The following is a 13,941-nucleotide window of genomic DNA, read 5'->3' as shown; positions in this document are numbered from 1 at the left end:
TTCGAGCCTGCAGGCTCTGCGCGGACAGCTGAGTCTGGACCCTGCTTCAGGTTCTGTGTCTCCTCTCGCTCGGCCTCTCCCTGTTTGCGCGCTTTCTCTCAAAAATAAACTAAAAAAAAAATTGGATTGTAAATGACTAAACTGAGTCCTCCCAACAATAACATTTTTATTTGTTGTTGAGTTAGGGCACTACACGCCCGCGGTAAGCATGTTTAACGAAAGGCCATTAAGGCTTTTACGAAAGCATGCTATATGGTAAGCATTTTGCTAAAATAACCTAACACGTGGCATAGGTAAGTGTTCTAATTCACAGTTTTTGGCAACATGACCGCTATGGTTAAGGTCTGGCCGGCGCAGTGGGAAGATTGAGAATCAGAGACACTTCAAGACCCTCAGAGGCCGCCTGATGGAAGGCCAGAGTGACGTCACAGGACCTCGGTTCGGACGTTCTCAGGGACATGCTTTGTCTCAGTGGCCCACACTGGAGCCCACAGAGAATCACTAGCAAACGAGGTGGAAAAGGCGGCATCGGTGTCTGGGCGTCTGTTTTCTCCGCGTGGGGACACACGTGCTCGCTACGGAGGAAATCCCACCCAGCGACGCCCGAAGCCCGCCAGCCCGACGCTTCTCGCCGCCGCATTCACGCGACCGCGGCGCAGAGGACGCAGCACTGGCCCGGGCACCACCACCGCGGCGCCAGGAGCTCGAGGCCAGGCAGAGTCGGTCGGGTCACGCTGAGGCGGGAATGTGCCAGGACATTCTCGGCCTGGAGAAAACAACCACTCGAAAGACCTCCGCCGCAGGTCTCGGTACTAGCTCTCCCTCCTGGAATATGGGTGGCCCACCAGAGCGCAGGCGCCCACACGGAACCGCACTTCCCTCCCGACTTCTGGAGGGCGAAAGGGGCGGGCCCAGGGCGGCAGGCGCTGAAGTCCCGCCCCGCCCGCGCGGCCTGCCGGATTCGCCCCGCCTCCTGTGCGCCGCGGACGGCCCTTCTTCCTCCTGCGCCACTGTCCCGGGCGGCGGCCCTGGTCGCGGGTTGCGCTGCGAAGCTCGCGTGGGAGGCGGCGGGCGCGGGTCCCGGGCTTACGAAGAGCGCGCCGCGCGCCCCCTTCTCCCCGGGAACGACGCGCCGCGGAAGTGACGTGTGCAGGAGCAAGAGCTCGTTTGAATCGGTTCCCGGGTGATCCTCGCGCCTGCCGCTGCTCGGCCGCCGCCTCCGCCGCTGAGGGAGGAGCTGCAGCGCGCCGGGCTAGAGGCCTCGCGCCGCCCCGGGGGCTGGAGCTGAAGGCGCCGTGCGGAGCCTGCACCTCGGCCCCGAGCGCGGCCGCGGTAGACGCCGGCGCTGCTGTTTTTCTCTCCTTTCCCCCAATATGGCAGCGGCGGGCGGCGGCGGGCCCTCGGTGGGGACTGGAGAGGACGGCGGAGGCNGGGGCGGCTGCAGGACGGTGTACTTGTTTGACCGGCGCGAAAAGGAGTCCGAGCTCGGGGACCGGGTGCTGCAGGTCGAGGAGCGCTCGGACTACGCAAGGTTCCGCGCCTCTGTGTGTCAGGTACGCCAAGGGTCTGAGGAGGGATGCGCGGGTAGAGTTTGGGTTGGGAGGGCGATGAGACGCTCAAGTCGCTCACCAAGGGCAATAAACCTGTCACCTGGCTCTAGTTCTGCGGCCTTGGCTTCTCTCTGCCGGGTGCCCGCCATGCCCGTGGCCGGGCGGCTGGAAGCCTTGGGCTGGTCCCAGCCTCGGCCTGGGAGTGCAGAGCGAGCAACTCCGTGGGCCCTGCCCTGCCCTTTTACGGGGTCGGGTGGTCCTCGCTGCCCAGGGTTTCTTAACCTAGGGTTTCATTGGCCCGTGGCGACCTTAGTACTCTAAGCCCTTCGTACTCTAAACCCATTTTCCAGGAGGGAAAAGCCACTTGTGTNAAGCCGGTGGCTCTGTTATGACTGTTGTGATGGTTGGGAGTTCTGAAACTCCTGGAGTCGGTTTACCTCAGGTTCATTAAATGATAGAATAATTTCCCGGGTCGTTCTGTCAAGGAGCTCTATGGGCACTCCTTGGCAAGGTCCTTCCTTCCCTGGTGGAAACACTTGTCCGAGTTAGCTTCGCAGGTGGAGCTGCTCTGCTGGCTTTCTTGAGAGGTTTAGAACTATCTCGAAAGGTGTCCGTGGGTAGCTCTGAAACACCAAAGAAGGTGTGTATGTCTGCGTGTGTTTATATGTGTGTGTGTGAATATATGTATGTTTGTGGTATATGTATCTCGACTGTGTTAGTTTACTTTAAAAATTAATGATTGTGTAGGAAAAACTACACTGTCAAGTATCTTCTAGATATGTGGCGTTGGTGGTGTCTGAGCTTTAAAGAAGGGATGGTTATAACCTTGTGCTGTGTTAACCACATAAAGTTCTTTTTAAGCTACAAGGAACACTTAGCTTTCAAGAGAACTTTGTGTGAAGCATTGTTTTAATTTGATGAGGCTGGTGATTTAGTACTGGTCTAGACACACAACTCTGTGTAGTTGCTGAAATAATTGAAATCAAGACCCATAGAAAAAGAGGGCCTTAAGAGCAAGGACTTTGGTTTGTTCACAGTTGTATCCTCAGTGTCTAGAACTGTGCCTGGCACATGGCAAATGCCGAAATTATAAAGTGCATTCATTCTGTGCCTGAATATAGCAGATTCCCATGTATTTGAAAACCAAATGAATGAATGCTCATCTTTTTTTTGATGAATGCTTTCAAAACCATTTCACAAAAGGAAACTTTTTTAATTTTTTTAATTTTTAAAAATATTAGCACATTAAAGAAAATAAGGAACAGAGGAGAAAAAAGTGAGTAAACTTTTTCATTAGTATAAAATTTATGACTACTGGTAGCCCTTGGAGTTACTTCTTTGTGTCCTTACCCTGATTTTTTTATGGCTGTAATACACGTTTGTAATCTATTTTTTCAGTTAATATTGTCAGTATTTTTCTCTTTTAGTGCAGGTCTTCATAATAGTTTGAAATGGTTTGTTCAGTACATCTGTTTACATAACCAAATCCCTTCTTTTTGTTAACCTTTACATTACCTTCAATTTTAAGTAATGCTGTGATAAGCATCTTTGAATACATAGTGTTTTACGTCTTTTTCTTTAGAATTTTGGAAGTGAAATTTCTGTATCAAAGCTCAGGAATATTTTTAACGCTTTTGATTTTCAGATTTGTTTTCAATAAGGTTCGACTAATTTACTCTGTGTAGAAGTAAATTCTCCGCTGTGAGAAGTCTCAGTAACTGTTAGTTGGGGAAGTATTATTACAGAAGTGGTAACTCACTTTTGGAGATGGTGACTCACTTAAACAAAACAGATATATAGTACAGTCTCGAATTAGGATTCAAACCCAGAACCCATTTTTTTTCTGTTATACCATTGTACCTCAAATTAAGTTGTTATAGGGGATAGATATATTTATTCCATTCCTTCAGTATTTTAATTTGAAAACCAAACAAAATATTTCTTTTGACTAATTCTTTCCTCCTCTTTCCCACTTTTTTCTCCTGGAAGAGAAAAGGTTAAATTTGATCGGAGGTGAGAGGGAAGAACTAGTGAGAAAAAAAAATGGAAGGCTAACTTTTTTTTTGCAGAATTTATTTTTTAAAGCATCATTAGATTATGTAACCTAATCCCATAACCTTGTGTCCATTACCTACATGAAGAACTACATTAAATTTCTGAATTAAGTCCAGGGTTTTAAGTTAATAAGCAGTGAAACTGGGGTTAAAATCTAAGTCTCCTTAATTCTGAAGCTTGTATTTTTATTTAAAAAAAACCTCCACAGTGCCCACGCTATTTACTAAAGCCTTTATTTTTCTTGTTGGGGAGGAGGAAAATAGTGCACTAAGTTAAAGTTTTTCAGTAAACCTTGAACTAATAAGTGTTTGTAGTGCCAGAAAGTATTATGGATCCTAAACTGTTTTTTGGGGAAAGTTCACCTTGTGGAAAAGGGAGCAGTCAAGAGGAAAGAAGAAGAAAGAGTTTTTTGTTTTTGTTTTTTTAAAAGAGGAATAGATTTGAAAGAATCCCTTAGACTTGTGATAAGCAGCTATTAACCTGAGCCCTTGTGACCTTGCAGAATCATAGAAGATAATTCATTTGTCTAGCTCTTAAGACACATCCAGACATTAAGTTACAAGAATGCAAACCTATCCTCTGTCTCCAGTTTTGAGGAAATGCTTACTTTTTCCTTCGTTTAGTTCCATAATACCTTGTTACTCTACCATGGCACTTACTCTACCATCATACTTAAAAAAAAAAAAAAAAAATCTGTATGCTCCTTGAGGACAGGAGCCTTACTAATAGTTGGTTTATAGCTGTTAAATGAATCACTCTCTTCTTTAAAATTTTTTTTTATATATAGGGTATACATATTAAAAATTCTGAAGATGAGGGGTGCCTGGCCAGGCTCATTTGGTGGAGCATATGACTCTGAATCTTGGGGTTGTGGGTTTGAGCCCCAAGTTGGGTGTAGAAATCCCTTAAAATTTTAAGAAAAAAATTTTCCCAGAAGATTAAAAGAAGAATCAAAAGTTGATATAGGAAGGAATAAAGTAGTAACCTGAGGAGAGGTAATAAACTTTGATAATATCTTCTGCCATTGCTGAGCCATGAAATCCAGCTTTGAGTTTCTTAGGTCAAAACAAGGAAAGATAATTGATAGAAAAACTACAGTGTCTATAAAATAAAAAATTTCCATCTGCTAGTGAAGCAAAACTTTGAGAAAAATTTTTTCTTAGATTCCTTTCAAATCTTGGTAAGATGTACAGCATCCTTAAAGATAGGTAAGGCTACTGCTTATTTCCTTTAATGCAAGGTAGGGTATGTGTTATTTAGGGTAATGCAAGCTGCTTTAATCCGTAACCACTCAAATTTTTTTTTAAGTTTTTTCTTTTCTTTTTTTTAAGTTTACTTATTTATTTTTGAGAGAGAGAAAGTCTGAGTCAGGGAGGAGGGGAAGGGAGAGGGAGAGAGAATCCTAAGCAGGCTCCACTCTGTCAGCATGGAGCCTGAGCCAGAGTTGGATATCAGTTGGATACCACCTGAGCCATTCAGGCGCTCCTCAGATTTTATTTTTTTTTTTTTTTTTTTTAAGAAATTTCTCATTCATATGCATTATGGGTGTTACCGGTCTGTGGGTGATTCAGGGACAAAACCTGCACATTGGGTATAATGTCAAAGGACAAATCATTAAAGGCTAGTTTGCAGAGTTTCAGAACAATGCATTGAAGTATATAGTTTCTGTTTTAATTCATGGATGAAATTTAAAGTATTTGAAGACTTTATGGACTCAATTTAGTTAGCTCTTCAGAAATCTTAAAATTGGCTTTTGAGAAAAGTTGGACAGCAGGTATTTTGAAGCTGACCTAAAGAGATGGAGGGCGGGTAGTTTTTATTACCCATTAAAGGCAGATCTGTCTGCTTTACCAATTAACCCAGAAGAAGACGGGATCAAAGTGTTATAAAAATGAGAAAACCTAACCATGTCTCTTGCCCAAATAAAATGCTATTCTGCTTTTGTATAGGGAAAGACAGAAGAGGTAAATCTGTATTCAAGGCCAGGTTAATACAAAACTTGAGGGGTGCCTGGGTGGCTCAGGCAGTTAAGCATCCGACTTCAGCTCAGGTCATGATCTCATGGTTTATGGGTTCGAGCACCGCCTTGGGCTTTGTGCTGACAGCTAGCTCAGAGCCTGGAGCCTGCTTCAGATTCTGTATCTCCCTCTCTGTCTGACCCTCCCCTGCTTACACTGTCTCTGTCTCTGTCTCTGTCTCTCTCTCAGAAATAAATAAAACATTAAAAAATTTAATACAAAACTTGAAAGACTTTATGTTTATGTCTGATAAGATAGAATTTAGACTAAAAATATGGAGAGGAAGGATGTCTTGAATAAAGGCATAATGTATAATGTAAAAAAGTACTTTGTCAAATATCAAAGATTTAAAAATATTGAGAAAAATTATGATTTTAAGAAATAATTTTTATATACAGAATTCAAGGTAAGGAAGACAAAAAGATAGCTTAGTATCTTAGTTGAATAACAACACATTAATCGCGAGAGTGTATGGAATAATCAGATACAATTATTCAGATGTATGTAAATCTTAAAAATTTAACTTGACACATAAGAACAAATTTTATTCTACAGGATGCATAAGCACATGATCTAACAATTGGGCACTATAGAAATAAAGCATTGAACTAAAAAGTAAAGACCCATTACACAAAACTAAAAAAGGTCTATAAAGTCAATTTTTATTTGTTAAACAAGTACAATTTTATTCACCATCAGTTTATGTCCATAGCTTCATTTCTGTAGGATGGAATTGCATAGGATAGGATTATCTTTAATTTCAGTAAAGTATACTGTTGTTTTAGTTTCTCTACTAACAAGTGAGGATGAGTATATATTCATATTTTCTAATTTTTTCCTATATGGCTTGCACTTTTTGTATACTTTCAGAAATCCTTTTCTCTACTCAAAATTATTCCTCTGTGTTCTCCTCTAAAATTTTGTGTTAATATGCAGCATCTTTAATTCTCTTGAAAATTCTTTCTGTGTTATGTTAAGATGGGGACTTTCTTTTACCTATTTTTATGCAGGTATCTAGTTGTCAGTATCATTCATTGAAAGTATTCTTTCCCTACCAATTTATACTGTCACCTCCTATTTCCATGTCTATATATGTAGGTCTGTTTCAGGGTCTACTATTCTCTTCTACTGGTCTATTACAGTATATTTTATGTTACACATTTCTCTTATAAAAAGCTTCAAACATAAAGAGATAATGGTGTAATGAGCCCAAATAAACTCATCCAGATTCAGCAGTTAACAAGGATTACATTAACTCATCCAGATTCAACAGTTAACAAGGATTTTACTACACAAGTATCATTTTTGTGTTTTGTAGCATATTCCAGTTCTTGGTTCACTTTACTCCTATATGTTCACATGCATTTCTGTGATCACATCATCAAAATTAACATCTTAAAGTATTGTTTATATATAAGTATCTCTGATTATTTCAAAATGTCTTTTTTAGTTGGTTTCTTAAAGTCAAGATTCCATCAGGGTCCTCATGTTGAATTTGGTTTTTATGTGTCTTAATTCTTTTCAGATTTAGAGCATGTGAGCAAAACTGTCGTCCCTCAATCTCATCATTTTTCCCAACATTGGCCTGTTCAAGAAGTCAAGCAGGTTTTTCTTTAATAGTGCACATTATGAGTTTGTGCGCCTTCATGGTGTAATTTAACTTGTTTTATCTCCACATATTCTGTGGAGATAGAATAGTTTAAAAAACTATTTTTAAAGGTTTATAAGCCAAACTTGGGTTCAGCTTCTTTGATTGAGGTATGGAGGCAAAGAAAACTTCATAGGTGGTGCTGGTATTTTATGTTACATCGTATCAAGAAGGCAGGTAATAAATAAATATTTCTCCCACCCTTAGCAATGCTAAGATCATATTAGTAGGATTCAGATGGTTTCAACTGGATCCCTCCATAACAAAATTTGATCTGATGGTTCATCCATTAATGGTGATATTCTGATTGCTATTCCTTCTGTATTTATTAGCTGGAATTCTCTAAAAGAACAACTTTGCCTCATCAGTTAGAGCTCTTTGCTTACCCCCTAAATACAGTTGGTACCAAAAAGGCAGGATAAATGTATTTTTTCCCTTAAAAATTCTTTTTAAGTGTATTTATTTTGAGAGAGAGCATGAGAACACACAACTGGGGGAGGGGCAGAGAGGAGGAGACACAGAATCCCAAGCAGGCTCCATGCCATCAACACAGAGCCCAGCGTGGGGCTCGAACTCATGAGCTGTGAGATCATGACCAGAGCCAAGATCTATAGTGCTCAACCAACAGTGCCACCTAGGCCCCCTTTAATTAGTGTTTAGAGTAAGGAGTTGGTGCTTTAATTAGTTTCAGTAGGAACCAATAAAGTTTAGTATCGCTATTGAAGGCTTGAGTGAACATTATTAATACAGATTTTTTTTCTTTTTCTTTTTCTTTTTTTTAGTTCGGTGGCAAGGTTGGTCCAAGATTAGTCCATCAGGCATGGAGGAGGGCACTTGTTGGGATAAGCATTGGGTGTTATATGGAAACCAGCTTGACAAGGAACTATAAAAGAAAAAGAAAGATTAGTCCATCATTACCTGAAGCAGAAGTCAGTCTTTTCACTTAACTGTATATTGTATTGTTTAATTAAAAACATTTTTTAAACATTTATTTATTTTTGAGAGACAGAGAGAGGCAGAGCATGAGCAGGAGAGGGGAAAGGAGAGAGGGATATAAAGAATCCAAAGCAGGCTCAGGCTCTGAGCTTTTTGTTAGCTCAGAGCCCAGTGCAGGGCTCAAACTCATGAACTGCATGACCTGAGGCTTAAGGTGGACACTCAACTGTCTGAGCCACCCAGGTGCCCCTGTATTGTTTAATTTTAGAAAGAGCGTATGTCTTTTAATTTTAAAGATCGGTAAAATTTTAATGAAAATGTTAACTCATTTTCCTTTTCCTCATTTTCTGATCAGTTGTAAAGTTTCTATTTTTTGTGTGTTCATTGGTCATTCATTTGTATTTTCTCCTTTTGATTGTGACTTTTTGTTCTTTCCTTTTTGTTGATCTTCATCTTGTTTTATGAAGGCTTTTTGTTTCCTTCGGATGCTCTTTGTCTCCTGTTGGAATTCCTTCTAAGACTTTATAATTTTCCTTAATATTTTAAAGTTACTCTTTTGGAAGGGGTTATAATAGATTAAAGAGATTCTTTAATACAGAAAAATCCTGCATGACATGGCTATCCTTACCTCTGTGTGATAAATACTACTCCTTTTTTCTAGTATTTTTGTTTTTGTGTATTTAAATATTTAATCTGTGTGAACGTAAGAGTTAATGTGTTGCTCCAAATAAGTTTACTTTTGTTGACATGAAATAGCATGCCTTTTACCTAAGAAATCCTGCCCATATTAAAACTCTTTTGAAATATTCCATCTAATCATCATGTTCCTAGGTGTCTTTATGTGCCTGTAGCAGAAAAAAACAACCTTGTTAAGCAAATAGGTAATTAATAGATAGAGCTGTCCTTAATTATGCAAAGGAAAAATTTTAAAGTATCAAGACTTAAATTTCTTGGCTAAGTATAGTAATTGTTACAAGTTTATACTATACTATCAATGTTTTCATATTCTTATGAACTTGAATGGTATATTTACTTCCTTTTTGTAATAATTTATTTTATTACTATTATTTTGGATAGACACTTGGCATTTCATCTGAAGAGAAATTTGTGATTACAACAACAAGTAGGAAAGAAATTACCTGTGATAATTTTGGTAAGCAGTGTTTAATTGACGCTTTTATATTTAGTATGTTCTAGTACATTATAGGGCAGTAACTATCCCATTACACAGATAAGCATCTAAAATTATTGATAATGTTGGTTACTTTTTTGGGGTGGAGGGGAAACTGATTTTATGTGCACAGTTTGTGTAGAGATCATATTTTTCAAAGAATTATAGAAGAATAGTTATCAGTTACAGCTGCAGGAGATGAGACATTGTGTAATACCTGGCCACATTTCTTTTACATCGGCCCTCAAGAAGTTAATTCTCACCAATTTAGAGTCTTCCTCTTTCTTTTTTCTTTTTTTTTAATCCAGTTAGATTCCAGGATCTGCCAGTTTTCATGCCTGACTCCTTTTGAATTTAATCATACTTTTCCATTCATGTTAATACCACTCTAATATAGTTTCTCATCTGATTTCTTGTGAGTTTAACTTATTAAGAATTGTTTTAGATGAGTGGATATATTTGGACCGATTCCACTGTACTATCCTTAATAAAACACAACTGAACTTATAGATCGATCCATTGTTTGAGGGTTTGCCTGTACCATCTTTAAAGATAGCTGATAGATATAATTTGCATATTCAGAATTATAAATTCATTGTATTTCTGATGCTAGTGTAGTACTTAAGTTGTTACCTTTTAATTACAGATGATACTGTTAAAGATGGAGTCACTCTATACCTGCTACAGTCAGTCAATCAGTTACTACTTACAGCTACAAAAGAACGAATTGACTTCCTACCTCACTATGACACACTGGTTAAAAGTGGAATGTATGAATATTATGCAAGTGAAGGACAAAATCCTTTGCGTAAGTATTACATCTGTTCTAATTTTGACAAACTATTACTATACCTTATCTCTTAGCCACATGTTGCATTCCTTCACTTTTTAAACATTCTTTTTCTACTTACTAGAAGATCTGATCAGTCATTGTGAACTTCCTTGCTTCAACTTCTTCATCACAATATATTTCTTTTTCTAAGTCTTCTTCAGAGTAAAGATACCTCTCCTTTAAAACTAATCAAGGATTAAAATTTCTCCCACTTTAAGGTATAAGAAATACTGTACCTACATATCTTTCATCTTCTGTATACTCTGATTTATTCTTCCTGGCTTCCTGTAGACCTCTTCCAATTGAGAAAATATTTTTTTTACTTTACAACTTTGTATAGCTGAACTACACAAGTAAGTGGTTTGTGGTCTGGTCTCCATTTCTTATTTCTTTCTATCTTTACTTCTCACCAGTTTTTGTCCTACCTTGGATTGTTTGCTAATGATCTTTGTAAATCAATTGATTTAGAGTGTCTTTTCTGTCTGGCCCCTGCCAACATGTTCAGTACTACTTAGGTATTCATTATAAACTTATTAAAAATATTTTTTCATTGTATACGCATTATAGTTTGTATGAAATTAGAAGACATAGATAAGCAAAAAGAACATAGAGAACATCATATCTCTACCACACAGATCTAACTACCACTTACACTTTGGTATTTATCATTTCAGACCTTTTCATAATTTTTTTTTAGTGGTTTTATATGGTGCATACTTCTTTAACCTACTTTTTTGTTTAAATTAAAATGAACATCTTTATATGTCAGTGTATATTTGTTTTTAGTGTTTACACATTATTTATATAAATTTCTTTGAACAGTGTTCTACTGTTAGACATTTAGGTGCTTTTAGTCTTTTTTATTTTACACATGACTGAATATTCTTTGTCTAAATCTTTGTACATATCCTCACCTTAAGTATTACTTTAGTACAAGTATTATTAATTATTGCTATAAGCTACAGTGCCAGTCTCTATGCCGAATACTTTACGAACATTATCTCATTTAATTCCTAATCCTAAGTGGTAGCTAGTGTTAGATAATAACCCTACTTTGCAGAAGAAATTGAGGCTGAGAGATTTTAGGTAGCTTGACAAAAGCCACCCTACTAGAAAGTGTTGGAGCTAGGATTTGAACCCTAGAAGAGGAACTATAGAACTTGAACTTCTAAGCATTATGTTTATTATCTCTAATGTTCTTTATATACAAAAAGCTACCATCTTATTTCCCCTGTCTTAAAAACATCATACTTAACTTTCACTAGCGACTGTCCAGTTTTTTGTTCCGGTGTATAGCAAAACTTCTCAAAGGAGGTGACTGTATATACTGTCAACCCTGCTACTCCTCTTCCCATTCTCTCCTTTTCATTCTCTCATACTTTTTTTTTTTTTTTTTTTTAAGAGAGTGCGAGTCAGGGGAGAGTAGTAGAAAGAGTGTCTTAAGCAGGCTCTATGCTCAGTGCTGAGCCCAACATGGAGCTTGATGCCACAACCCTGGGACCATGACCTGAGCTGAAATCAGGAGTCACTCAGTTGCCCTTGTACTTACGCTTTGAAAATCACCATTGACTAAATCCAGTGATTAGTTTTCAGTTCCCATTTTACTGAAGGCATTGACAGTTTATCACTTTTTCCTCCTTGGTAAAATAATCTTCACTTTTGAGAAACCATACTCTATTTTGTTTTGACCTCTCTGCCTTCTGTGTAGTCTTCGCTCTCCATCTTCTTTTCTTCCTTTTTTTACTGAGATATAATTGACCTCCCTCCTCAACCTTCTTAATATTGAAGTGCCTCAGGGCTTAGTCCTTGGTTCCTTATCTTCTCTTAGTTATCCTGTCCAGTGACATGGTTCTAAATACCATCTTTATGGTAGTGACTCCTAAATGGGGTGGTAGAAATGGTAGTTTTTATTTAAATATTGATGATAATGTCAGACATATCTCCTGAATTCCAGTTTTGTCTATACAGCTGCCCCTGTGTTATCTCCATTAGAATATCTAAGATGAGACCCCTGATCTGATCAATGAATCCTAACTACACATAATTTTCCCATCCAAATTGATTATCAGTCTGTTCTTTCAGTTTCTTAGGCCAACATGAATCAGATTGATTCATCTTTCATTCAGTTTGTCAGAAAGTCCTGTAGGCACTATATTTAGTGTTTATCTAGAAAGGATCATTTCTGTTTCTAAGACCTGATCTCAAGGAGTTGTCACTTAGATTATATAGCGAACTCTTAATTATCTTTTCATGGCTGTCCATGTAAGGTTTGACAAGGCAGATTGGATTTACTGAAAACACTGACAGCTCCCCATTTCACTGAGTATAAATGTGGATGTCTTTTTAATCACCTGTATGGTCTTTATAGCTCTGCTTTGTTAATTCTCTGCAGCTCTTCTTTTTACTTGTTCATTTCACCCCAGTACCTATTCTCAGCTTAGGGCCTTCTGCCTGTAATAGTGTTTGTCCAGATAGGCCCTGTCTCATTTCCTCACCTCTTTGAAGTTTTGTTTATTTATAACCTTAACAAAAATTAACCTGTTTAAAATTGCAACTGTGTTTCCTTTGTGCCTTTACTGTTGTGTAGTCTCTTTTCTCTGCTCTTTCTTTTCTCTATCACATATACAACCTTCTAACATGCTTATGATTATATTTTCCATCTTTATCATTTTCCTTTTACTTAGAATGTTAACTCCGCAAGAATAGACTCTTGTCTGGTTTGTTCTATTCTTAGAGAATAATGCCTGAAAATAGTAAGTGCTTAAATATTTGCATATTGAATGACTTTGTATTTCTTTCTATGGAGATAGATTTCTAAATATATAATTAGGGAGTGAATATGTTCATTTTCAAGATTTGATATAGATTTAATTACCTTCCAGATTAGTTGTACCAGTTATCATTCCTGCTGTCATATGAACAGTCAGAAAATCTCCCTTTTTAAGTTCTTGCTTGGATTACTGTGACTTTACATTACATTCCTAGATCTTTTTCCTCCTTTTGTTTCATTGGGCTTTGGTGCTGCTGCTTGTTTTTCTTGACCATATAGTAGATATTTCTTTAAGTCGTGCTGCTCTTTTTTAATACTTTTCTTTCAATGCTGATCCAAGCCTTAACTATTTGATCATTGAAGCAAAAATCCTTACCTCTGGCTGTTTTTATTCTCTGAAGCCGGGTATCTGTTCTAGTTCCCTATGGAACACCTCTACTCATTGACTTTGATACAGTGGTAGGGCATTGCAGCTAAAACAGAATGATTTTTTTCTTTCCTCTCAAAATTTTCCCTTAATGATAAATATGACCATTTATCCAGTCTTCTAGAGCAAACACTCAAAAACTATCTTGAATTTCTTTTTTTCTTTTGTTCATTTATATCTGTACAATTATATCTGTAAATTCTTCCCTCCAAATTTCTCTTAACATTCTTTTCTCCCATTTTCTACAATGTTCCTCCTCCATTTTCTAGACATTACCATTGGCCAGATCCTTATATGTAATCTGATTTGCAGTAACTTCTTTGTAGTTTATAAACATAGACATCCTGTAAGTGTTTAGACTGTGGAACGCTTCCTGGGGTGCTACTCTCTGGATTAATTATAGTGTTAGTTGGGTTATGCTTTGGGGAAAGTAAGAGACATAAATTTGGTATGTTCCCCCCCTTTTTTTTTTTTACCAGCATTTAAAAAGTTTTTTTTTAATTTTTAAATTAAATTAAATTTTTTTTTTGCCGG

General features: G+C 38.1%; 1 protein-coding gene across 3 annotated transcripts in view; it reads left to right on the top strand.

The window, feature by feature from the left end:
- Positions 1–1,291: 1,291 nt before the first annotated feature.
- Positions 1,292–13,941, top strand: part of SMCHD1 (structural maintenance of chromosomes flexible hinge domain containing 1) — a 141,649-nt gene continuing 128,999 nt past the window's right edge. For all 3 annotated transcript variants that reach the window (XM_077778161.1, XM_077778159.1, XM_077778160.1), the window contains exons 1-3: positions 1,292–1,553; positions 9,285–9,360; positions 10,025–10,186. In XM_077778161.1, the coding sequence (XP_077634287.1) occupies positions 1,374–1,553; positions 9,285–9,360; positions 10,025–10,186 (418 nt within the window). In that variant the 5' untranslated portion in view covers positions 1,292–1,373. The remainder of the gene's footprint in view (positions 1,554–9,284; positions 9,361–10,024; positions 10,187–13,941) is intronic.

This window comes from Crocuta crocuta, unplaced genomic scaffold (assembly GCF_008692635.1).
Source record: "Crocuta crocuta isolate KB4526 unplaced genomic scaffold, BGI_CrCroc_1.0 scaffold26, whole genome shotgun sequence".
In the NCBI taxonomy this organism is placed as follows: domain Eukaryota; kingdom Metazoa; phylum Chordata; class Mammalia; order Carnivora; family Hyaenidae; genus Crocuta; species Crocuta crocuta.
Note: the sequence above shows the minus strand (reverse complement) of the source record. Positions and strands in the feature narration are given on the sequence as shown.